Source organism: Ovis canadensis, chromosome 4 (genome assembly GCF_042477335.2).
Source record: "Ovis canadensis isolate MfBH-ARS-UI-01 breed Bighorn chromosome 4, ARS-UI_OviCan_v2, whole genome shotgun sequence".
In the NCBI taxonomy this organism is placed as follows: domain Eukaryota; kingdom Metazoa; phylum Chordata; class Mammalia; order Artiodactyla; family Bovidae; genus Ovis; species Ovis canadensis.
In genome coordinates this window covers 46,634,050-46,659,845 of record NC_091248.1, presented here as the reverse complement: position 1 = coordinate 46,659,845, position 25,796 = coordinate 46,634,050, and the positions used below count along the sequence as shown (strand labels likewise).

The 25,796-nt window shown below is 42.5% G+C and overlaps 1 protein-coding gene across 6 annotated transcripts in view; it reads left to right on the top strand.

Annotated features, from left to right (window-relative positions):
• The first annotated feature begins 1,170 nt into the window (after positions 1–1,170).
• The window catches only part of IGF2BP3 (insulin like growth factor 2 mRNA binding protein 3), a 149,181-nt gene continuing 124,555 nt past the window's right edge, over positions 1,171–25,796 (top strand). For 2 of the 6 annotated variants that reach the window (XM_069587682.1, XM_069587677.1), the window contains exons 1-2: positions 1,269–1,850; positions 3,051–3,111. Coding sequence is in view for 2 of the 6 variants with exons in the window: in XM_069587677.1 (XP_069443778.1) it covers positions 1,676–1,850; positions 3,051–3,111 (236 nt within the window). In the remaining 4 variants the exon portion in view is untranslated. Of the gene's footprint in view, positions 1,851–3,050; positions 3,112–25,796 lie in introns of all 6 variants that reach the window. The other 4 variants (XR_011256635.1, XR_011256634.1, XM_069587678.1 and 1 more) reach the window with 3 other exon arrangements.

The following is a 25,796-nucleotide window of genomic DNA, read 5'->3' as shown; positions in this document are numbered from 1 at the left end:
CACCATTGTACTCGTTACATACAGGGGAAATTATGAATGGTTATAATGGCCAAATGCAGGCAGAAAAGCAGCAGAAAGAGACTTAAGCAATTTTTCAAGTACAAGTTACCACTTAGGGGTAACGCAGAGCGGTGTTCCTGTTTTAAGAGTCCCAAGTTCTCCAGCTAAAATTCTTTAAATAAAAGTACCAGCCTACCCCACTCCTCCTCTTCCTCCTCCTCTGGAAACTACAGGAAGATATGGTTTCCGTTTAAATACCGACTTTTCCCACTCTGACTTTTCTGCTCCGGCCTCCGAGGCCCGGGACGCCCCCATCCCCACTCCAGAAACCTTGGCCCCTGCGCTCCCCTCCCCCACCGGTGGCCAAGCCCGCCCCCGGCCTCATTGATCCCGGAGCCTTTTCTGAATCGCGCAACCAATAGCAAACGCGAAGCCCAAAGCCACCGCGAGCGCAGGCGGAGGCGGAGGAGGTGTCGCCCAGACACCCGCCCAGGACGCCGCGGGCTCCCATCCCCCCACCGGCCTGGCTCGGGGCCGCCCCACTTTGCCGGTGCCCGCGCCAGCAAAGGGTGCACAGGGTGGGGCGCGTCGGCCCGCCTCTCCGGCTCCCTCCCAACCCTCCCCCCCCTGCTGCGTTTCCGTCCCCACCAACCCCTGGAAAGGTGCTCGCGGTTTGCCGAGGTTACACTTCTGTCATCGAAGCCACAAGGCGAGTTCGGAATTGTGACTCTTTGGCTTTGTTTGATTACCGATTTTTAAAAACCGAGTCTTTAAAACTCGGGTAAATAGAGCCGAGGGACTGCCTAGTTAGCACCCCCACTCCAATCACATTTTTTAAAAAAATCAATACTCCTCCCGCCCCCTCTCCCCTCCTGGAGGATCCGCCCCGACCAGATAACCCTTTCTAAACTCTGTGGTGACCATCAGCTCCCCCAGCCGCGCTTCCCTCCGCAAACCCGGCTGCGGCTCCTTTAGCATTTTCCGCTCCTCTTTCTCCGCCCCTGCGCAGGGTCCTTCGCCCAATCTCGTTACCCCTCCCCCTCTTCCTCCTCTTGCTAGCTTTTTTTTTTTTTTTTTCCCTGCGAAACCCACTGTAATTGAGGCGCTGGGATTCCTCACGTGAGACGTTGATTTGTAGTTTGAACACGTGGCTCATTCAAAAAGCCGGACACTCGGAGCGGATTTTTTCCGCCTCCTGCGCCTGCCTCCCCTCCACCCCTTCTCCCCTCCCTCCTGCCAGTCACCCTTCTGGTTTTTTTTTTTTTTTTATGGGGAGGCGGTGCTTGCCCTCTCGTAGTGTGATATTTTCACAGTCCGTCGGTCGATGCCAGAGGGTTTGGGGAGGAAAAGACAAAAAGTAGTTTCCCCCCCTCCTTTCTCTCCTCCTTTTTCTTGCTAATCCCGCCTCCTCCTCCGAGTTAGGAAGACTGGATGCGTTTGGGTTGTCGCTAGGGTTTTTCTTTTTTCTTTTAATACCTAGAAAAGGAAAAAGCAGGAACCCTCGGATCTGATTTTTTTCGCTTCTCGTTCCTGTCCTTGGTTCTTACTGTGTTTGTGTATTTTAACGGCGAGAAGAGGAGGAGAACTCGCCGGATCCATCCATCGCTGTGGGTGGTTTTAATTTTTCGTTTTTCTCCTAATTTTTTTTTTTTAAAAGCAACAACCACTCTTCACAATGAACAAACTGTATATCGGAAACCTCAGCGAGAACGCCGTCGCCTCGGACCTAGAAAGTGTCTTCAAGGACGCCAAGATCCCGGTGTCGGGACCCTTCCTGGTGAAGACGGGCTACGCGTTCGTGGACTGTCCGGACGACAGCTGGGCCCTCAAGGCCATCGAGGCGCTTTCAGGTGGGCCCCGGGCCGGGCCTGCCGGGGTCGGGCTCGCGGCAGTCCACACACCGTGCTGTCCGCACCGGGCCCCGGCCTGGGCGGGTGCGGGTGCGCCTGCGGAGAGCGGCCAAGGCCCGGGCGCCCGCACGCGCGGGTCGGGGCCCTTCCCCCAGCCGGGGCGCCTACCCGGCCCCACGGCTCCCCTCCCCCGCCCAGATCTGCGGGCGGAGGGCGAGCGCGCTGTCCAGAAAACCCCGGTTCGGGCTCGGAGGGGAGCGGGGGCACCGTGCGGCGCCGGGGACCGGGGTTGGGGTGCTGGAGCGGGGAGGGGGGAAGCTCGCCCCGCGCGCCGCCCGGGCCCAGGCGCGTGCTCCAGGCTCCGGCATGCCGGGCCTTGCGGGCCGGGAACGAACGCCCGATTCTCGCTCCTTCCTTACCCTCTGTGTGTGTGTGAGGGGGGTTTCTGGCGGTGGACTCGCTGCCTCCTCTCCCGCCCCCAGAGCTGGGCCGAGGGAGAACTCCAAAGTGGCCTGGACCCCGCTGCCTAGCGAGGCCGCGGGCTGGTGCCGCGCACGGGCGGCCCCGCGCTCCCCTCGACCCTGCAGGGAGGCGGGCGAGGGCAACCCCCGGGTTCTGGGCTCCACCTTCCCGGGTCCGACGAGCTACAGGGGAGGTGGGCTCGGGCGACCAGGGGTCGCCTGGGAGCGCGTCCCCCTGCGGGGCCGGGCTTCGGGCCGCGGCCTCCGGGGCTGGTCGGGCGCGCGCGGGGGAAGGATGCACTCGGGTCCCGCTCAGAGCCGCGTGCCTTTCGGGGTGGCGGGCGCCGTCCCTCGCGCGTGGTTCCGCTGGTGCCCAGCTGCGCCTCTGGACGTTCGCTCTCTCGGCGTCTGCCCGGCGGTCCTCAAGCCTTTCCCGCCACTCACAGCCCGTTCCCAGCGGGCCTGGGCCGGAACCCCTGGGAGAAGGGCCTAGGCGCCCCCACCTGAGGAAAGCCCACGCAGCCCTTTGCCCTGAGTTTGTCTGCTAGGGTCTCGGGGGACGTGGGCGGGGAAGGCCGAGGGGGGCGGGGAGAGTGTTACCGACCTCTGCCCATTGATTCCTCCTTTCCCACCCGCGCGGGGCCGCTTTCTGTCTCGGCCTCGAGCCGCTCCGGGTCTAAGGAGGCCCAGAGAGCCGCTCAACTCTGCCAACTGTCCTGCACCTCTTGTGTGTCCGCAGGTAAAGTGGAACTGCACGGAAAACTCATTGAAGTTGAGCACTCGGTCCCCAAAAGGCAGAGGTGAGCTTGCTTAGCATGTTCTCATTGATTCCCTTCTCGGCCATTGGGAGGAGAGAACACAGCTGAAAACAACTTTTCCACTTATTGGGGTTGCTGTATGGCTTGGCGTTTCTCGTTTTCTTTTGCATTTGTGTTTCTGGCAGGTGTGTGTGTGTGCACACTGCTCTGTAGGAATAGACAGCTTGTCTGTGGCCCTGCCACCGGGCTGTTTATACTGGTATATAAAGTCGCTTAAGGAAGTTCTTTCGGTTAAATGTTCTCCGGCAGAGTAGGTCAGGTTGGTGCAACAGGAAATCAAGAGTCTCCGAGGGCAGTTTCTGGGCATCCGTGGGAATTGGTGACCGCCCCCCCGCCTGAAACCATAGGAGAGGCAAAGCAGCTGCAGCCGCGCGCGGGGTGTGGCGTGCCTTTCCCTTTTCTGTCCCACGGCGGCGGGCAAGAGTCTGCGGGGGCCGTGCGTGCATCTGAGGGGAGAGGAATTTGCCTTTACCCTGGGAGCTCCCTGTGAGGGAACGCCTGGGTTTCTCCTGCCCCAAAGCGCCTTTCAGTTCCTGCAGAGTAAGACGGGTTTTCTGCAAACCCGCCTTTGTCTCCCGGACTCCCCTCGACCCTGCTTCTCAATTTAAAAAATATTTGGCTTGTAGATAAACCACCAAGAGATGGAGAAGATTGAAGATTTTTGCTTCCTCAACGAGGAAGGGGTTGCACTTTTTGGAAAGCATGTGTAGTGTCAGTTTACAGTGTTTGGAGACTTTTAATCCCTGGACTATTTTGGAGAAATGGCTGCTTTCTCCCGAGCAGGCCAGATCCCGGCTCTCTAACTCCGGCTGGAAAGGCCCTGCTTCCTCCCAGGGGGTACTGGGTTTGGCCTGTGCCTTGCTGGCTTCTGCCCAGTGGGGTTAGGGTTTCTGCCTTCCCCCTTCCCCCACTCCCAACCCGTGGTCCAGCAGTAAACTGGAAGTTAATTTCAACTAGAGCAGCCGGAGGGGGAGCAGCATCTGGTTAGGTATTGGTGCAAGTGTGTATGCTGGAGGGCTGAAAGGGTTTGATATGCATATTTCCCTGGTGCTTGACTTGGAGAATTGGCCACCCAATAGGTCAATCTTAAGCCTGTTTGTAGGTGGAGTTTTCTTCCATGTAAATAATTTCCACCAACTGTGTGTTTGTTCACGACCTTGTGGGATTCTTGTGGGTTTCTTTTCATGTACTAAATTTTCATTAGGATTAGTTGGGAAGTGATTTAGTTCTAGCTGGGAACTTTGGTAGTGGTCAAATTATTTTATATAGCAGAATGGAATTTTAAAAGCATCTAAAACAATAGAATGTGTACTGCAAACTCTAAATTGATCTCAGTTAAATATCAATTGAAAAATTAAAATTCTGAATTGTTTCCTTACTGGAAAAAAATATAAGCATATTCTGCGAATTCTAATTGGTTTTTGTTTAGCCGCTGTGTCTTATTAATTTTCTTCAAATGTCGAATAAGAAATGGGCAAATAGTTGTGCTGAAAAACGGACATTTTAACATTCAGGAGTTGCTAAATTTAAACTTTAAATGTATTGACCTGCCTGTGAATGCAATTAGTTTGCCTTACTCTCCTGATTTTCCTTCTCTAACCTTGTGTGAGTTTGTTCCTCATGTGTAGGGAATTAAACACATTGCCTGGAATAGACTGTTTTTCTTCTTAAAGGCTTTTGCCCAACCTAAAAACATACTTAGCAGCCTCTTTGTCATAAAGTAACAAGTAACTATTGAAAAAAGCATATAAAGTAAAATGTTACTAGTGGCAGCAAGTATTAAAGGGAAGCTTCCATTCATGAACAAGGTAGATTAAATTTTCTAGCTGATTTTCATTAGTCATTGAAATGCTCAGGATTTTGAACCATAGTATTACTAGCAAAGTAAATAGGAGTGAGTACATTAGAGACAACTTTTTTTTTTTCCTACTGATTTATTAAGAGAGCCATCAAGGAAGCCCTTTGCTTGTATTGGAAGTGGTTAAAACCAATAATGGAACTTGATTTTTCTGCCCAGGGAGATTTGCTGGAAACCTCTATTACAATTTGGGTTTAACTGACCCTTGAAACCGTGTTGCAGTTCTCCTTATCTGGACTGTTCTACTGTCTGAATAGGCTTTGGGAGAGAGCAGAGAAGGCACCTTGGTGATCCACATACTCAGCACCTAGAGGATGGTCAGGTGGTACTGATGAGAGAGACTTGAATGCTGAAGACCAGTCCTTGCTGGTGAGCCTGCTGGACTTCTGGGTGGAGTTCTTTGTGCTTAGCAGTCATTGCATTCCATCCCATCACCGTGTGGGCATCTGAGGCAGGCACACCCACATGTGCAACAGTGACCTTTATACCTGCTGTGCAAGGCATGTTGGGAGCCCTAGGCTGAAGAATGCTTATGGCAGCACTCTGAGATGGATGAATGGGCTTGTACCAGCTAAACAGGGGAGCAGGCCAATGGGTGATGTGATGTGACGTGTGGTAGGCTGCCCAAAATTCTGACGGGGAGCAGAGGTAGGCGGACCCTTGCTGGAAGGGGCATTGCAGAGTTTGGTTCAGACCAGGCTTAGTTCCTGATTCTTGAAGTCTCAAGGGAATGTGGAAGGAATGTTGCTTTTCTGCATTCAGATACCCCTCAGTTCGGGGAGATTATAGCAGTGCTTCAGTTTGAGATCCTCTGCATTCAGAATGAAGAGAACATTGCACAGAGTACCTGTGATAGTATTGCACTTTTTGTTCCAAATATGAAAGATACAACACATGAAGACTTGGCTTCACTCTGGAGGTATAAGCTTTAAAAAAAATTTCCCTCCCTACCCCTGGGGGGAAAGGTGGGTGTGAAAATTGTTGTGGCTTTGGAAGACCATAGCTGACTTTGGGTCGGAAGAGTCACTGGTGTCTTGCAGGACCTTGTATGTGCCCCTATATATTTATGTAAATAGCACTGATTTCCTTTTGTTATGTTGTGGGCTGTTGGGCATGGGAGAGGGAACAAGAAAGTCGCTGACACTGGGGAACTTAGAGGATGGTGGTTTATTTTCCACTGCTTTTAAATTACGAAAATTGTCACATTTTCCAACTTTTTCTAGCTTAAACTTCCTCATGCTTTAGCTGTTAACCTTGATTAGAATTGTATGTAGCCAAAAACATGTTTGAATAAAAGAGAAAAAATAGTGGGATATTATAGTTAATATTTTTCCAGGAAGGATCCGTTAAAATAAATGGTGGTGCCTAAGCTCAAGTATCTTTGTTTTTTGCTTCCCTGAAATAATTTTTAAAGAAAGGAAATTAAATGGATAACTTATTTCAATATTAGAATCTTGTGTTTAGCATATAAATGGGATAGAGCATGTATAAAAGTTACTGGGGTTTTAAATATATCTTACTTTAAATGGCTACGTAAAAGCTAGTGCTGCATTTTATATAAAAGTGGTTAAGTATAGACTAGGATGGTGCCAGGAGTAGCCATATGCCAGTTAGCCAGGGCATAAGACCTTGGTGTCTCAGGACATTAAAAGCTATTTTTAATGCTAAATATTTTAACAAGATATGCCCCAAGGTGTTTTAACAGGGATGCTCCTGGGTTATCAGTGGTGGTCCAGGTGAATCTTGTGCATTAGGGAAATTTCTCACACATTTGTAGACCTAAGGCTCTGAATGTTGTGGCTGGTAAAGGTTATCTTTGCAATGCAGAGTTTAAGATCAGTAATGCATGACTGCTTAAGTGGTTGTAGCCAATGAGATTTTTCTTGATTTCATGTTGTTTTCTCAGTACAGTTTGAGAAAGCTAGAAAGATTTCTTGCTTTTCTTTCTCACTGTATTAGATTTTTTAAAAAATTTTGATAAGTAGCTTCTGTGTGTCTGTCCGTGATAACAAGGAAGACGTTATGAAAACATGACATGTGCCTGGAGCCAGTGGGAACTGAGAATCTTGGCTTCTGTTTCTGGCTTCCTTTGATTTGTGGGATGACTTACATTCTCTGTTCATGCCAAACGCCATTATAATAAATTAACAAGGGGCATACTTTGTTCAGAGTTTTGAGTTCTGCTTGAAATAAGTGAGTTACCAGCTAAGATTTAAAGGTGTATTTTGGAATTACAGAGAGATGGGCTTTCCTCTGTAAGGAGCTTGCATTTCTTTTCTGTAGTATGGCAGCTTAGTTGCTTTTGCACCTGTACCTTGTTTGGGCAATCAGCATGAGGGACACGATTTTCATCATAACTTCCAAAGGCTTTTGTGAGTCACGCCACTGCAGTTCATGTGTTGTTGTAGGTCTGGGATTCCATATTAAGTAAACCTGTTGAGCCACCTTGATGTATATTTTGAAGCAGCTCCATTTTAGCATTCTTTAACAGCATTCAGACAGCAACTATTCCAGCAGTAATTTTGAAAAGTGTGAATTACGCAGTCAGGAACGCTGGTAGTTGGTTTGGTCTGGGAGGAAAGAGTCTACTATTTTTAGTGGAGGTTCCTTTATCAGCTGTTGATTCTGATTCAGGCTTGTAGAGTCATAAGACAGGAGGTGGCAGTGTGGGAGCAGTGACCAAGGGGTAGAATTGGCATTTTTAGTTAGGATCTCTGCCCCATAAATCTGATGTGTACTAGTGGGCTTTGACTGTGGAGTTTTGTTTGGAAGCTGGTTGCAAACATAGTTTTCAGTGCTCTATTAAAACTGTGTATTTTATCATGGTCTGAAAATTGCTGTTTGGTAAGTGTTCGGTATTGGTAAATATACTCAGTTAAAATACCAATATAGTATGTGAATTCTGTTGCCCTGAAGGGGAATCTATAGTACATAAATTATGTGTTTTAGAGAATTATGCCAAGACTATTTAACTTGCTTAAGAAATAGTTTGAAATTAGAGAGGTATTATTTGAGGAATCTAGTGTAAGTCTAAGAACCCGCTTGCCCCAGTGCAGGAGACACAAGAGATGTGAGTTAGATCCCTGGGTCAGGAAGATCTCCTGGAGAAGAGTAAGTTGCTGTTGTCCTGAGCCACAGTTTTCAGGATAGTTTACTGTGCTTCTCTGTGATCGTATGGGTCTGCTAGGTGGTTAGTTCTGTTCCACTTGGTATCATTTGGGTCATTTACTAAGCTGGGCTAAAAGATCCAAGAAGACTGCACTCACATATCTGGCCTCTTGGTGCTTGTCCAGGTCCTCTTTCACCATATGGTATCTTATTACTCAATAGTGGCCCCTGGCTGGCTACCCCTAGTGAAAGCAGAAGCTGCTGGGCCTTTCGAAGGCTAGGTGCAGAATTGGCACATTATTGCTTTTAATTTCATTCTGTTGATTAAGGCAGGCCATGAGGCCAGCACAGGTTCCAGGGGAATGTGGAAAGAACTTAGTGGTAGAGTGGCATGCATGTACAGAGAGGAGGAATTGGTGGTTGCGGTCTGTGTAGTTCTTCTACAAGTTGGAGGAGCCACAAGCATCCCACATGCATTTTGGCTTGAAAATGCTTAGAACATAAAATATCTGAAAATTGTATTTAGCTCTAGAAATGGGGAGCCAGTCGACTTGTAATGTCTTAGCAAGAGAGGATGGTGTTAGCTCAGAGGTGATGAATAGTGGTCAGTCTCTGTTTATTTCTAGGGAACAGCTAGTAGAATTTACTGATGGGTTAAATGAGGGGTGTTTGAACAGAGAAGAATGACAAGGTTTTTTGGCTAGAACAATTGGGTGGAAGGGGGTGCCATTTACCCAAACAGAGGGTATCGTGTGACAAATAGGTTCTTGAGTGGAAATTAGAAGCTTTACTTTTTGGCATATTATGTTTCTAATTCTTATTAGAAATTTGAAATGATGAAGTTGAGTAGATATTAATAGTTGGATATATTGGTCTGGAGCCCAAGAGAAGGTGGGAAGTGCAGGTGAAAAATTAGAGGCTTTGTTAACTTACGGTGTTGAAGTCATGGAATTGGACAAGGTCATCAAGGAAATAAGTGTGGAACTCTTGAAAAGAGGGGCTAGCAGAGAAGAGTGAAGGAGGCCAGTGATTAGTGGAAATCAAGTACAGTGAACTGCTTCTGAGAGAAGTGAGGAAAGCCTGTGGGGAAGGAGAGTTTAATGCACTGTGTAGAATATCGCTGAGCCTGTGTGCTTTAGATGGATGAGTAAGTGACTGAGGGCGGTGTTAAGTCTCAGCCTTCTGGCTGTGCTGTAAATAAATGTAGAGTGATTTATGAATTTTGGAGCAACCTGAAATATAGCCTTTCTTCCAGAATTCATATATTAGGCTCTCTTTTCATTTTTTTTTAATGTTCTGTAAACATCTACAAGCATATTCTATTTATAAGTTGCTAGAGATGGAAAAGGCTCCTCAGTTTAGTAGATCCTTTTTTGCTCAGTGGACAAGACGGTGGTGAGAGTTGACCTACCCTCTGGCATCTGTTTTGACACTTTGGGTGACTGTGAGCTCACCTTCTCAAAGACAACCCCTTCTGCTTTTTATTAGTACGCATTTGGTTCCAAAACGGTGCAGACAGAGTCCAGTGCTTCCATGTGCTTGTCTAAATACTTGCTTAAAGACAATGTTGGAAACTAATGGTCACGATATTTATGAATATTATGGGCTAGGTTTAAAATATTTCAATCACTTTGTCATTTTAGTATACTAGAATAAGTAAAACATTCCGTGTATTTTATTCATAACAGTGAAGTTGTAAGAAATGTTAGAAACCCTTGAAGTACCCTAAATTCCCTCATTTTTGCACATTAAAAAATCTGGTCCTTGGTAAAGTAGCCATCTCCTCAAATTATGAATTCCGTCTTTGGCCACAGAAGTCACTGAAACAAGGTGATGTGTTAGAGTAGTTGGTTTTGAGACAGGTGACTTGGTCTGAATAACTCTTTTTTTAAGACTTTCTTTGTCTATGCAAGTCCTTTGATTATAGAATACTGCTTTCAGAATGTGTTAAATGCCTACTATTTTAAGAGAGGGAAACTAATAAAAATGAGATAGCACAATGGGGTCTCCCCCGCCCCCCCCCCCCCCCCCCGCCCCGCCTACCGCAGTGGTGTTTGCTGTAAGCCCTGGGAGAAGAAGTAACTTGCCCAGGGCACTGATTAGTGGAACAGTTTCCAAACTGTGACTCTACCCTGTCTTCATTCCTCCCATTTAAAGTGGTCAGATCCTCAAAAAGTAGCTTACACAGCAGCCTGATCATGTTTGCAGTGGCAAGTCAGAGCACACACTTTCTTGGTGTCTCTGAAGAAAAAAGAAATCTTGTTTAGCTTCTTTGAAGGGTTGATTTTAATGTCTTGGAAAAGGACAGATACAGGTAGTCTGGAATCCGGGCTTACTACAGAATAAAAATATCCAGACATCCTGTTTTAAGATAGAAAATGAGACTACTTTTTCCTTTAAACTTTTTTTTTTTTTTTAAAGCAGCTTCATGTTAGTATAAATGAATGGCATGGAAGTTGGAGGGGGCCTAAGGAGATAAGAGAGGGGAACAGAGGGCATGAAGAGGTGGATGCTGTGGCTTTATCCTAGGCAGGTGGTTGTGACTCACAGCATGTGTTTTAGATGACAAAAGATGTAGAGGTGTCCTGTGTGGAGTGCATGGTGCCTGGTTGTCCCAGTTTGTCACCAAGTTTAGAAGGATCCTGCCTTGGGGAAAAAAGTCTCTTCAACTTAGAATATTAAGGATTAAGAAAGAGTAGGAGGGAGAAGTCATGCTGAAACCTCTTGATGTAGAGAGTCCTGATGCCTGCCTCACATGCTCTTGTTGAATAGAAGGGTGTAGCCAGAAGAATGTTACATCTGAGTTTGAATCCCACCTCTGCTTTCTGAATTCATGATGTTAAATGTCTAAGGATGAGGAAATCAAATCTGGGAGGTTAGTGTGGAAAAGATGCCTTATAGAACCCTGGGGAGGTGTATAAAGCATCACCCAGTAGTCACACCCATATCAGCTGTTGTGTTTCCCCTTGATGTTGAAATGTGAAGGCTGGATGTATATTATTTGGTGGTAATAACAGAAATAAAAAGTTTTCTTCTGTTCTGGGACGTGTGCTCATAAACGTAGAAATCTTTGGGTGGTGTCTTTTGTGTTTTTATGTTCATTGAGCATGAATTACTTTTTTTAAAAAGGTATAACCTAGGAACAATAGAGTATATAAATATTAAATAAACATCTTGATAAATTCTCACAAATGTGTACATGTCAATTAATTTAAAATGTATGAATTATGAAAATGTGAAAATACTTGTTCTTTAATCCTCCCCATTCCCATGCATTTCCCAGGTCTTACATTTGGTAACTTAGTATATTATTTTTCAGAAATTCTCCTATGCATGTATCCACAAACACTTTTTAATAATCCAATCATACTGTTTATTTTTTTTGTTTTTTTCTAAGTAATATATCCTGAAGAATCTTCAGTGTAGGTACAAATAGTTAACTCCCCTTAAGCTAGCAGTTGCATCGTTTTGCATAGGAGTGCAACAAATTAAATGTTCTTTTCATAGTGATTTCAGTTGACCGTGAGTATATGTATGTCATTGGGCTCTTGGATATTCTTTTTACTTGAATATTTTTATAAGGTAAATTCTTAGACTGGAAATTACTGTCAAAAGACATGCACATTTAAATTTGGAAGTACTCTACTCAAAACACTAAATTTGTCATGTAGAGTGAAGTAAGCCAGAAGGAGAAAAATATCATATATTAACACATATAAATGGAATATAGAAAAATGGAATAGAGATAAAGATGTATAGAATGGACTTTTGGACATGGGGACAGAGAGTGGAACAAATTGAGAGAGAAGCATATGTTATGATGTAAAATAACTAGTGGGAAGTTGCTGTATAACACAGGGTGCTCAGCTTGGTGCTTTTTGATGACCTAGATGGTCTGGATGAGGGGGCGTAAGAGAGGGGACATATGTTTATGACTGATTCACGTTACTGTACAGCAGAAACCAACACAACATTATAAAGCAATTATCCTCCAGTTAAAAAATTCAAAACACTAAATTTACTGATTGATACAATTAGTCATAATTTGACAACCAAGGAGCTGTTCAGAATGAATTGGGCAGAGAGACTATTGGGTCAAAGCTCAAACATGGAGCGCTGTATCATTTTACGAACAGCCTTATTCTTTCTACATGGATGTTGTGCTGACTCTGACAAGTCTAGGTCCTGATTCATTTGTGTCCCTTGCATGTAAAGATTAAGTCAGAGCTATAAAGATTAAATTCTGATAACTGGAACTTCCCTTGTGGTCCAGTGGTTAAGACTCCATGCCTAGGATGCAGGGGGCATGGATTCAGTCCCTGGTCAAGGAACTAAGACCTAAGATCCCACATCCCACATGCTGACCCCCCAAAGCCCCAAATCTGCTAACTTAGAGTTTGATTACCTGGGGTTTATGTTCTTCTGGTAACTTGAATTTTGGATTTTACCCCAGAAACTTAACAATATCTTTTTGTAGTCGGAGCTTTACCAAGTAATATTTTGAGGAGAAGTTTGATTAAAAATTAGTTTTCAAAACAGTTTTACTCCTCTTACCACTTGAACTAGCCAGGTGAGTACTGGAGAGCTTGTTTAAAGAGAACCTATGACGATGTTAAAACTATTGAAGCTGTGACTACTGAGTTTTTTTCTAGTGATCCCCAAATGCTGATTTTTTTTTTTAAAGTCAGCTGTTCTTGCAAAAATGGAGAAGCTCTTGCTTTTCTTTGGAGAGATAAGTGAGGTTGAACATTTTAATTTCTCCATTTTGTGGTCTGTAAGTTTACCTATTGCTGCAGTGTTTTGAGTTTCAGAAATGGATTCATTCCTCACGGCTTATAAAAATTCTTAGTTTAAGTAGCGTAGATGGAGCACCTGTGCTGGTAGACAGCTCCATGCTAGATTTCAGGGGCTAGAAAGAACACATTTCTTTTTCTGAAGAAAAGTACATGGAGTGTAGTGTCTTGCACTTTGTTCTGCTTCAGTTCCTCAGTGATATTTTTGTCTTAACACTAACAGTGGCTCACTGTGCCCAGTGATCCCAGAGGTGGATTACTATCTCTACAGGTAGAGAAGTTGTAAAATACACCACCGGGTATGTATGAGATACCCCAGAAACATAGGTGGGTCGTTGGCCTTAGCTGTGTGCCGGTGCAGCCAGCCAGAGATAGGTTCAGAGAGCAAGACACGTGAAGGCAACTGAAGCTGTGTGCAGTGGGGATGGCAAAGCAGAAGGGAAACAGAAGCCAAGGCATGGAAGTGTGAAATACCCTGGTGTGTGTGGGGGCATGGCAAGCTGTTTGGAATTAGAGAGACCCGAGTGTGAGGCAGGATGTTGGTGAAGGCTGAGCCCAGAGGGATAGCGAGAGCAGCCGGTGTGCTCCAGGAGTTCCGATTCTTTGTGTGTTTACCTTTAGGGGCTCACTCAGTTCAGTTTATGTCAGTTAGCAGATGGTTATTTGGGATCATCTCACGCGAGACTTGATGCTTGGGGCTAATTTTGGGATCTGCTCACCAGAGATTATGTTGAACTGCTTTTACTTTATAAGTGCTTCCTGGAAACAGCTGTTCCCCAAGTCATTCCACGGTCATGGAGCTGTTCCCAGCCCTCTGACTGGGATTTGGGTAAATCATGAGAGGACTAGGAACGCTATAGTAAGGCTGACTGAGCCTGTGCTGCTTTTTTTTTAAGGTTGAATGAAGAACCTGCCCGTCAATGCAGGAGACGTGGGTTTGATCCCCGGGTCAGGAAGATTCCCCTGGAGGAGGGCATGGCATCCCGCTCCGATATTCTTGCCCGGAGAGTCCCATGGACAGAGGAGCCTGGCGGGCTACAGTTAGTCCATGGGGTCACAGTCAGACACGACTGAAAAGACTTAGCATATGATAGTCATAGTTTTAATCAGTGGTGATGATTAAAGCACTTAGTATTTGATTTTTATTATGACATCTCAAATGATGTAATGAACCTTTGGAGAAAAATGGGACCCTTCAATGTGCATGTGCTATTAACTGAGCAGAGTGAGAGGCAGCAGTGCACACTTGGGAGGATCAGTGATCTCTTGCTTGGCATCAGACAAACATCAGTTTGAATCCTTGCTCAGCTCTGTGTTCCCTGGCAAACTGATGCTACTCTGGACTTCTCAGTTTATCTGTTCAGTCCAGTCACTCAGTCGTGTCCATCTCTTGGCGACCCCATGGACTGCAGCACGCCAGGCTTCCCTATCTATCACCAACTCCCGGAGCTTGCTCAAACTCATGTCCATCGAGTCCATGATGCCATCCAGCCATCTCATCCTCTGTCGTCCACTTCTCCTCCTGCCTTTTTATCTGTAAATAGGAGCAATAAGCTTACTGTACAAGTTTATCTGTAAATGGGAGCAGTAAAGCTTATTGTACGAGGTTGTTGGGAATTAAATCATAACGTTTGGAAAGGACTTCATGGAGTATCTGACACAAGTAGTATTGTTTCATATTAGTAAGCTTGTGTGTTTACAAGTGGTGATTGAAAATAAGAGATGAGTGTATCTATTTCTGTGTAATCCCATAGTTTGCTATTGATACATGGAAATGTTTGACACTTCTTTGTAGAGTATGAGTAATGCATTGTGGATGTTAAGAGTTTGTACTTTAGGTCTAGATGTGTACACCTTGGAATCCCTAAAATGTTTTAGTTAGGAAATTATCTTAGAGATCATATTTTCAAAAAAGAGTAGGAAATAAACTCCTGTTAATTTCAAAAAGGTAGGCAACGTATGACAAAAATGTACACAAGATAAGCAGCGGTTCAGAAAGGGATACCTGAAAGGCTCATCTACTTAGGGAAAGATATTCTCTCTTGCTTATCATTAGGGAAATGCCAGTTGTAACGCTATTTTCCCCCATCAAGTTAGGAAAAATGAACAAGATTAATAATAACCGGTATTGGCAAGCGTGTGTAGGTATGGGCATTCATACAGCAAGACTTCTTGGCATGATATTTGGGAGTATCTGTTAGAACTAAAATGTAAATATCCTTCAGGTGTCATGAGATACAACCTGGTCTTCATAGTTGTGTGGTCTGTAAGTATAATTGTAATGAACAGTATTGTAAAGGAGCTCAAATCGCTAGGCAGGACTTGGGAAAAAGGTCTTTGGGTAGAAGTCCAAAGTATGTGCAGGTAGACTTTCAGGTTTTATTATTTTACTTATTACATTTTAATAGGTATTGTCAGATAATCTGGAACTTCCACTATTGTCTACTTTCCAAGCAGAGAAGATTCTTAGCCTTAATTTGGCTGTCTGGGATGTTTTGCGTTTACTCATTTTTGAGCGTTAGGTTTTTGAAAAGGAAGAGAACCAAGAACTGCTTTTCTTTCTTCAAAGCACTTTGAAGTAATGTTAAACAGTGTTTAACTGTTAGGTCTTTGTTAAAAAGACATTTTTTTCCCTCCCCAGTATTGTTTAATAGAAAATGGGAAATAAATGTCCTCTCAAAGAAAATATACCATACTCGGACAAATTATACTGTGGTATATTTCTTAGCATTTACGAAGAGTGATATAAATTTAAATATGCTGACATGTGAAGAACAAATTAAAAAGCATGTATGGTATAGCTCTTAAAAGATAGATGTTTGGCGGTGCGGGGGTGGAACTTTCATAGGCACATTTACTTGAAAACGCATGAAAAGGGCTGGAAGCTTACCCACCAAAAAGACTGGTTATCTTTGCAAATAAGTGACTGAGGAGGAGAGAGGCTAGTCTTTGGCTTCATTCTTCATTCTAATGGTCCTCAAACTTTTTGGTTTTGATTCTTCGATACTTAAAAACTGAGGCTCCTCAAAGAGCTTTTTTTTTTTTTCTTAAAATATACTGTGTAAAGGGCTTCCCAGGTGGCTCAGCAATAAAGAATCTGCCTGCGATGTGGGAGATGCCCGTTCCATCCCTGGGTTGGGAAGATCCCTTGGAGAAGGAACTGGCAACCCACTGCCGTATTCTTGCCTGGGAAATCCCATGGACAGAGGAGCCTGGTGGGCTACAGTTCTTAGAGTCTCAGAGTCAAATGGACTGAGCAAGCACACACTGTATTAGAAAGCAACTGAATACTGTTTTATATTACTTTAAATGAATAATACATAGTGTGTATATTGTAATATATGTTACTATAATAAACTTAATAATAGATTTTTGTAACAAAATAAACTCATCCAAAGCCAAAATAAAAATTGAGTGAAGAGTGAAGTCGCTCAGTCGTGTCCAACTCTTTGCGACCCCATGGACTGTAGCCTACCAGGCTCCTCTGTCCATGGGATTTTCCAGGCAATAGTACTGGAGTGGATTGCCATTTCCTTCTCCAATGAATGAACTGAACAAGTACAGTAATGCAGACTAGAGGAGAACAAAGGTATATTTCAGGTCCCTGAAATGTGACAGGGACAATCAGAAACAGCATTAGAAAGCAGAGCTCACACTCAACATGGGCAGGCAGAAGGAACAGGACAAAAATAAAAGGGAAGCTGTCACAGAAAAGCCAGCTTTCTACCAAGTTAGGTATTGTGGGAGACTGTTAAGTCACATATTAGCAGTCTCACCAATAAGGTGACCACATCATCCAAAGCCAAAATAAAAATTAGGAACGTGGAATTGCTTTAAATATTTGTAGATTTCTTTAATGTTTGCCCTAATAGACAGCTGGACACTCATAACTACTTCAACATTCAGTTTGTTGCAGTATATTGTTCTGATTTAAATATATGAAGAAAATCTAACTTCACATAGATAAACTCTTAGAAAAGGAGAGGAATATTTTAATAGTCTTTTTACATGATTGTGAGTATTTTTGTTCCTGTACTAAAACTCTGCAAGTGGAATTTTTTAAAAGTTAGTTGCATTGTGGAACCTGAAGTCATACCAGTAAATATTTTTTGTTCTTTCTTACATTAAAATCCATTGGTCTGTCTTGCACTTTGATCCTGAAGTATTGGGAAACTGTTGAAGCTCTAGGTGGTAAATAAGTCTTCTGAAGTTCTGATTTTTACTTAAAAGCTTAAAATTCAGTCATTGGCAACAAATGCTATTAGTTTTTCTTGAAGTAACTGGCTGGTTTTGTTCTCTTTTGAGAAAATGTCTATCAGACACTCAATCTTTAATAACCATGGTTGAAAACTGAAAGTGTTACTCAGTTGTGTCTGACTCTTTGCGACCCCATGGACTGTAGCCTGCCAGGCTCCTCTGTCCATGGGATTCTCCGAGCAAGAGTACTGGAGTAGGTTGCCATTCCCTTCTTCAGGGGATCTCCCAACCTAGGGATTGAACCTGGGTCTCCTGCACTGCAGGTAGATTCTTTACCATCTGAGCCACCAGAGAAGCTTAATCACTATCATTAGTCTATTGTTATTTCAAGTAAAAATGGTGCTCCATTAAAAAAAGTGAGTGGTTCACTGTTACACAGTGCTTTTTCTGCAGACAACCGTATTAGGTAGCCCAAGTGCTTTCTGTGTACAGCCCTTCTGTTCACATAGGTTTTAACAGGATATGTTCTCAAGGGTTTCTTAAGAAAATTAATTTTTACTGCTTTTATTAAGGACATTTAAAAATGAATCTCAAGGGTCTTCTCCGGCTGTCCAGTGGTTAAGACTGCCTTCCAATGCAGGGATCAAGGCTTCGATCCCTGGTCTAGGAACTGAGACCTCACATGCTGCTTGGTGTGGCCAAAAATTTTAAAAAGAAACTTGTTATACTGCAAGTGCCTGTGATTACGACTACCACAGGTTAGTCCCATTGCCTTAATTCATGCTAAGGTGCCAGCGGTTTACCTACCACTGGTTTTGCACCATCAGGGCAAATGTCAAAATGGTAAAAGAGGCAAATAACATCTTAGCGAGATAGTTTTGACTTCTTGGACCTCTTTGAAAATGTCTCCAGGACCCCCAGGAGTCCACATGTTGTATATTGGGAATTGCTGCTCTACAGGGGTGTATGATGTTTGAAATTATTAGGATTAGGTATTCGTGTCAATATGTATTTACATCATAACACAACAGATGGCAAGAGAAAGTGAGGGTTTTATGCAGCTCCATGACATGTTAGCCTCAATAGGGAATTTTACCCAAGTCAGTCTGTGAAAAGCAAGTGTGAAAGAGGAAAAAAAAAAAAAGATGGAAAAAATACCAGAAACTAAATATGAAAGAGAAGTCTAGGTGTATACAAGATAATTAAATAGTTAGGGAGCACTTAAGTGTGCATGAGCAAAATGAAGTGAGTGTGGACATTTGGGCAACCACAGTTCAGCTTTAAGTTCCTCAAACCAAAGTGAACCCTACATGGTGACTCCAAGTCTTGCCTGAGAAAATGAACAGCCTTTGGTTATTCAGTATAACCTTTGGTTATTCCTAAAATGTTAAAGGGACCTAACTGTTAGAATGAAAGAGCAACGTCACAGTTTGTTTCGGCAGTTGAGATGTTTTGAGGCTGGAAGCTTGTGGTGGCTCTTACTTGTAAGGGAGGCCAAGTGAATAGTCGAGCCTCTGACACATTTCAGCCAGCTTTCCATGCCCTATATAAGTTAGTTAATTTTAGAAAATAACTACTTTTGTTCATATCTCCAGAGAGGTAGTTTTCTTCTTTTAGGCAATGATTTTTTTTTTTTCCTTTTCAAGAATTAAATACAACAAGGACCTTTCACGGTATTAATATTTCCCAAGTCTTTCCATTTCTTATATTTTTATTGGCTTGAGAAACCTTGGTAGCTTTCTATCAGGTTCTCTTTTTCAAATGGCTTTGTTTTAGAGATCTTGACATTTTTTAAGTGACCCATTCAACAAAATTTTTTATATTTCTTACCTGCCAGGTACTGCTTTAGATCCTTGGGAGACAGAAGTGAACAGAAGATAGTAACTTGCTTTCATGAAGTTTAGCCTCTAGGACTGCATTGCCCACTAAGGCAGCCACTGGCCACATGTGACTGTCAAACAGTCAAAATGTGGTCTGTCCAAATTGAGATTGTGTGCGTGTAAAGTAGACACTGGATTTTGAAGACTTGGTTCAAAAAGAGAATATAAGATGTCTCATGGATAACTTATATTAGTTTTACCTGTTTTCTTCTTACTTGAGTGTGGTATTGGAGAATTTAATATTATTGCATAATATTATTGCATCTGTGGCTTGTTTTATGTTCTTGGACAGCACTGCTTTAGATGAGAGGGACAAATATACAATGTGAGGCGTATTAAAGGCTACAGAGGGAAAAATAAGGCAGGGTAAGGAGGGATGAGGACAGTTGGCAAGGGTTTGGGTTTAGTGTTTTCATGTTGGATGATTAGGGGAAGCCTCCTCTTGTGGTACCTCATGAGCAAAGATTTATAGGGAGTAAGGGGGTGAGAGGAGCAGGCCGGTGCCCCAGGGAAAAGTGACACAAGCAGAGGGGATGCTGAGCCCAGGAGTCCCAGCACCTGCGCGTATTTGCTGCCTTTCTAGTCACCCGGGAGTCATCATCGAGGCTGAGTCAGCGCAGGAAGGGGGAACTCTGTAGGAGATGGAGTGCCTGCTGGCGGGGCGGGATGGGATGAGGAGAACCTGTGGGAGGGTCTACAGAATGGACAGTTTGGATGTTGTTCAGTGGCTAAGTCCTGTCTGACCTTTAAAAGGGGATTCTGCTGGACCTTCTCTGGCTGCCTGGTGGTTAAGACTCTCTGCTTCCAATGCAGGGGGTGTGGGTTCGATCCTTGGTTGGGGAACTAAGACCCCATATGCCACGGGATATGGCCCAAAAAAGGGGGGAGCTCTGCTGAGGTTACACTATGGTGGGTGAAGGCTGATGAGGAAGGCCAGTTAGGAGAAAATGGGCTGCTGTCCATGGGGTCCCAAAGAGTCCGAAACGATTGAGCACCCAGAATTGAAAAGGCCGCAGTGGTGGTGGTGGTGTGTGGTTAGAATATTATGTTTTGAACATGGAGGGACTGGGTGCAGGGAATGAGTGAAGAATCAAGGATACCTTGACTCAAGCAACTGGAAGGGTGATGTTTCCGCTAATGGTGATGAGCTAGACTATGAGAGCACCATGACGAGGGGAGAGGGAGGTGAGTTCAGTTTGGCCAGGTTTGAGGTGCCTGTTAGGACGTGGAGAGAGAACAGTGAGTATATGGAGGAGGAGGCAGTGTGAATGGGGGGGGTCTGAGAGGATGGAGAGGAAGTGAAGGGGAACAGGGAAGGCGCTGAAGGAACAGCTCGTGAGCTGCGAGGAGAGACTTGAAAGAAGCACCTGGAGGTGGTTAGGAGCATGTTTAAGAAGAGTTGCAAGCTGTGACGAGTGATGTGGAGCAGAGTGACGCTGGAGGTGGCAACATTGCCCTCACGGGTATCCCGACAGGTGCTGTGGTGACGGAGCAGTAAGGCTCTGGAGCCCTCAGTGGTGGGGATGTAAGAACGGGTAGACGGAGAGGATACTGACAGTGAGCGTGGATAAGTTTTCACGGGATTTGCTGTGAAGACAGCAGAGAAATGGGTTGGTACTTGGAGGGGTTGTAGTTTAAAGGAGGGCTTTAAAAGTTGCCTATTCCAATTTGTAGGAAAGTTGCAAAAACAGCACGCATTATACATGTACCTTCCATCCAGTTTCCCCAAATATTGGTTTTGACTACTCCAGTTTTCCTGGGTCATTTGAGAGTAAGTTGCAGAATTAACCACTTATGTCTAAGTACTCGGTGTATATTTTCTAAAAACAACGACATTCTATTAAATGACTGTAGTGAAATTATTTTTAAAAAAATTAACGTTGAGACAATGGTATTTACTCTACAGATGTTATTCGCATTTTACTTATTGTCCACAAATGGTCTTTTTGGATCCTGGATCCGATCCAAGATTACAGACTTCATTTAGGTGGGTGTTTCTTTTTTTTTCCCCCCCAAACAGGGGCAGTTCCTTAGTCTTTTGTCTTTCATGGACTTCATGTTTTTGATCAGTGTAGGCTGGTTGTGGTATAGAATATCCCTCAGTGGGGGTTGGTCTGATATCTCCCTGTGGTTACAATCTGGTTATGTTCTTACAGCGATGATGTGGTCAGTGTATCTCACCAGGAGGTTTGAGATGCTGATTTGGTTTGGTACTCCTGGAGATGTTGACAATTGGCTAAGCTGTGTCTGCCAGACTTCTCCAGTGTAAAGTTACTACTTTCTCCTTTGTATGAAGACTCTTGTGAGGGAATATTTTGAGACAATATAAAGATTCTGTTCTCATCGTGCTTTCATTGATTTTAGATTTCATTGATGATTCTTACCTGAAACTACTATTAACTGTAGTGGCTGCCAAATGGTGACTCTCCACTTATGTTATTTCTTACATTAGTTAGAATTTTACTTTAAAGAAGAACTTTCTCTGCTCCATTATTTTGTTTTATTTAATTTTTAACTTGAAACATTTATTTCTCGTTGGAGGATAATTGCTTTACAGTGTTGTGTTGGTTTCTGCTGTGCAGCGGCGTGAATCAGCTATAAGAATATGTGTATCCCCTCAGTCTTGAGCCTCCCTCCCGTGCCCGCCCCCCGCTGTCGCATAGCACTGAGCTGAACTCCCTGTCTTGCACAGCAGCTTCCCACTTCCTGTCTGTTTTACACGTGGTAGTGTGTGTATGTCAGTGCTCTCTCAATTCATCCCACCCTTTCCTTACTCCGTTTGTTTTGTTCTTTATATTAGTATGGATTCATTATTATTTTACAGAGTTTAGCATGTTGCTGTTCTGTTGCTCTGTGACAGTGAGGGCCTTTAAGGTGAGAGGTATTATAGCATGGTGGTGTGTGCTGAAGACCTGATTCATCACACATGGAAAAATGGTTGTGGTGATCTAATGTCCACAACACCAAATGAAATCTGTGCGTGCTTGTACTTCATTTTAGCAGCTTTGTACTTGAAAACAGACTTCAGCTGCCTAAATGCTGTGAATCTAATATATTTGAATCTCTTCTGGGGCTGTCTTATAACTAGTGAAAGTCAGGTCATTCTTCATATATATGACACATGAAGTCTAAATTCAGATAATTTAAACTATGTCCCTGAAGATGTAATAATCACCTAGTATGTGCATCACTTATAATATGTTAATCATATGTAGGTTATTTTTTCCATACCATCTTAACTTTGTTTTCGCTCATGACCATGTATTTTTCCCAGTTGATTGCATTTTGATGTACTAATTCTATGCTGCTGCTAAGTCACTTCAGTCGTGTCTGACTCTGTGCGACCCCATTGATGGCAGCCCACCAGACTCTTGTCCCTGGGATTCTCCAGGCGAGAACACTGGAGGGGGTTGCCATTTCCTTCTCCAATGTATGAAAGTGAAAAGTGAAAATGAAGTCGCTCAGTTGTGTCCAACTCTTAGCGACCCCATGGACTGCAGCCCACCAGGCTCCTCCGTCCATGGGATTCTCCAGGCAAGAGTACTGGAGTGGGGTGCCATAGCCTTCTCTGACTAATTCTGTATAGTAGGTATGAAATTGGAAGAGTATTGCCATCTAATTCTTCGGTGTTCCTTTTTAATCTTACTACTGTTGGTAAGCTGTGTGCACACTAAAATGAAATCTTAAACTTTTTTTGGAGATAATATATTGGATATAGAATACCCACCAGAATAAAGCAAAACTAGTTTTTTTGGTGTGGTAATTTAAAAAGTTGGAAGATTTAAAAAAAACATAGTAAAGTTTAAACTGTAAAAATGGCTAAAATGATTGCAGTAATGTTTTTTCTCCTTCCCCGAATGGATCCACTGTGTAGTTTCTTGTGGCTTTATTGTTGGGGACCAGACTTGTATGCATATACAAGCATCTTTGATTGTTTACTTTTTATAAAAGTAGTTTAGTTCTGCCCCTTACCATTTTGATGTTTTAAAGAGCACTTTCAAGGTTCTTTAGAAACTGGGAGAGGGTAAATTTGTGATAATACAGTGTATGTTCAATATATTAAAATGGTGGAGTCTTCGGGTAAGAATAAAGTATACTTACCCGTATATGGGCTGATAATACATTAAAGCTTGTTTAAATGTGTTTGTTATTAATAGAATGTTAGCAGTATGTTAGGTTTCATTATTAGTACTTGGTATAGATTATTCTAATTTTCTGAGAACTCCAGCACGTGGTTTACCTCTTATCATCAGTTACAGAATGAAGAAATGTGTTGCACAAGGTTAAACCAAAAATTTAAAAAAGAACGAAAAAATCCCCAAACCTCTGCAAAACCTCAAAGTAGTCCTTTTAAAATAGTATTTACATAATGTTAGATTAACTGGAACTCATTGAGTGCTCTAAATTTAATTGATTTTTCCCTCAACGTTTTGTTTATGAAAATTTCTTCAAAACTTTAATTTTACTTTTAGTCTTTTAAGTTTTTGTTTTTATTAATATTTTTTAATGGTGTTCTTGAGTTGGCTTTTTCGGTTCCCAAACGGCTATTTAAAATTAGGGTTTTTTACAGAGAAATCTTTAAAATACTCTGGAAAATACTGAAACCGATTTCTTAGTTAAAAGGTAATAGGTTAGAATTTTTAATAAAGAAATTATTTTTAGTTTTTTAACTTCAGTATAAACATTTTAAAGTGAAGTTACGTTAATGAATTTTTAACAAGTGAGATGAAATAAAGATGTGTTTTAATTCCACATAGAAGTGAAGGATGTTTAGTGCCCATCAGTCTGGCCAATTCTGAATTTATAGGTTTAAATAAAATTAAATAAAACCTAATAGTAGGTTTTAAATAATAAAATACTTGTTATTCAGCATCTCATAATAGAATTATAGCTGATATTACTACATAATACAATATATCTAAGATTAGTTGTCTTGAATTTTAAGTGATTCACTAAGTTTATTTTAAAACATTACTGTTTATACTGTCTAAATATGTAGGTCTGACACATCTCAGTTTTGCTTGTTTTAGATTTTTGTATTAGTAGTATTAGTGTTTAACTTTTTCATAACAAGTGTTAAATTTTATGATAGTGTAATTTAAAAGTTAGAATTTCACCAAACTGCTTCTGAATGGTTTGGTCAAACATAAAATTCCAGTTAGCTAGTTTCATGGTAATTTTTAATTTGGTTTAAATACTGCCACCCTAAATCTCTATATTTATGAGAGGACTAAATGAATATTTTAGTAACATCAGAATACCTTCAAACGAATATTTAACTTTTTGATTAAATTTGAAACACTAAAACCTTTTAGAATCCGTAATTGGTTTCATCAAATCTCAGTTTGTGTATTTATATTTCTTGTTATTCTAGTAATGAAGAAAACATAAAAAATGCTAAGAATCGAAATTTTTGAAAATAAAGTTTTTAAAAAATACATAGTTCTGACTTCGCAAAACTGAAAAATTTCCAAGATGCCTTTAATTCACAGCCAGTTGATAATAACTTTTCTTCAAGAGATGGCCTTTTAAAAGGTCTGTGGTGAATTTGCAGTTTTATTTAAGAGGAAGATTAACATTTTATAGTACTCAGTTAAGAAAGCAGCTTTTTAAGAATGACATGTACATTACCATTTTTAGCTCTTGTGATTGGCAGTAACATTAAATGCATTGCTGGACTGAGTTTTTTAGATGGTCTGCTTAGGTAATTTGCAGTTTTTGGAAGAGCTGTTAAGATTCTGAAAGTGTTTATATAGAATCTACAGAATTTTAATGTGTGTTTTGTTACAGATAAGTCAGATCTGGTTCTGGTTGGATATCTTGATGCTATTTGTTTGATCTCATAACTGTTAAGAGTGAATTTACAGTCTCTTGGAAAGATAGACCAAGTTGTGTATATATATTTTTCATGTTGGTTTTTCTGCTTGTATGAGAATGAAGATAGAATTTTGTAGCTAGTTTTTAAAAACTTACCCACTATATATTTAGCGTCTAACCCCAGTCCCCAAATACTTAAAGTTATAAAGTGAAAGTGAAGTCGCTCAGTTGTGTCTGACTGTTTGCGGCCCGTGGACTGTAGCCCACCAAGCCTCTCCGTCCATGGGCTTCTCTAGGCAAGAATACTGGAATGGGTTGCCATCTAGGAGTAAATAACGATTTTAATGATGTCCAACAGATAAATGTATAGGGAAGGTATTTAGGATTCTCAGTATTTGTGTTTTTTTTTTTTCACTTCATCACTTGGTTTTGTGTGATCTGTTCTCTGACCAGGGATTGAACCTGCGCCTTTGGCAATGAGAGTTCCTGGAGGAACTCCTGGAGGGAATGTAAATGATATATTTAAGATGTGTTCTGGTTTTCATCATCAGTGAAATGTGCTAAATGTAGGTGTATGTGTATAATGTAGAACCTGTTAGGAAAAAAAAGTTAAAATTTTGACCTAGGTCTTTGCCCAGTCCTTCTAAAGCCTGTGTAAAAATAAAAATGACCCAGTATGTGAACAAATGGTGGTGAGAGAGATGTATCAGAGTCCTCGTGTGCTGCCCCCTGGTGGATGACCTGTCTGGCTCGCATAGGTTTTTGCACTTGTTTCTACAAGTCAGTCTTCAGGCAATTAAAGTGCTTGGCTGTTTTACATGTTCTTAAGTGTTTTGAAAATGCATAAGCTTTTATTTCAACATTTTTACAAGGTGTTAAAGTCTAAAGTCCAGCCCACTAAAATTTAATGTCCTGTACAGATTGTTAATGACAGATTTAGTTTATGGTGGTTTTACTAATAGTAAAGCTTTCAAAAGGGTTACAGCATTGTGGGAGTGGGGGGAGAAAGGGCCA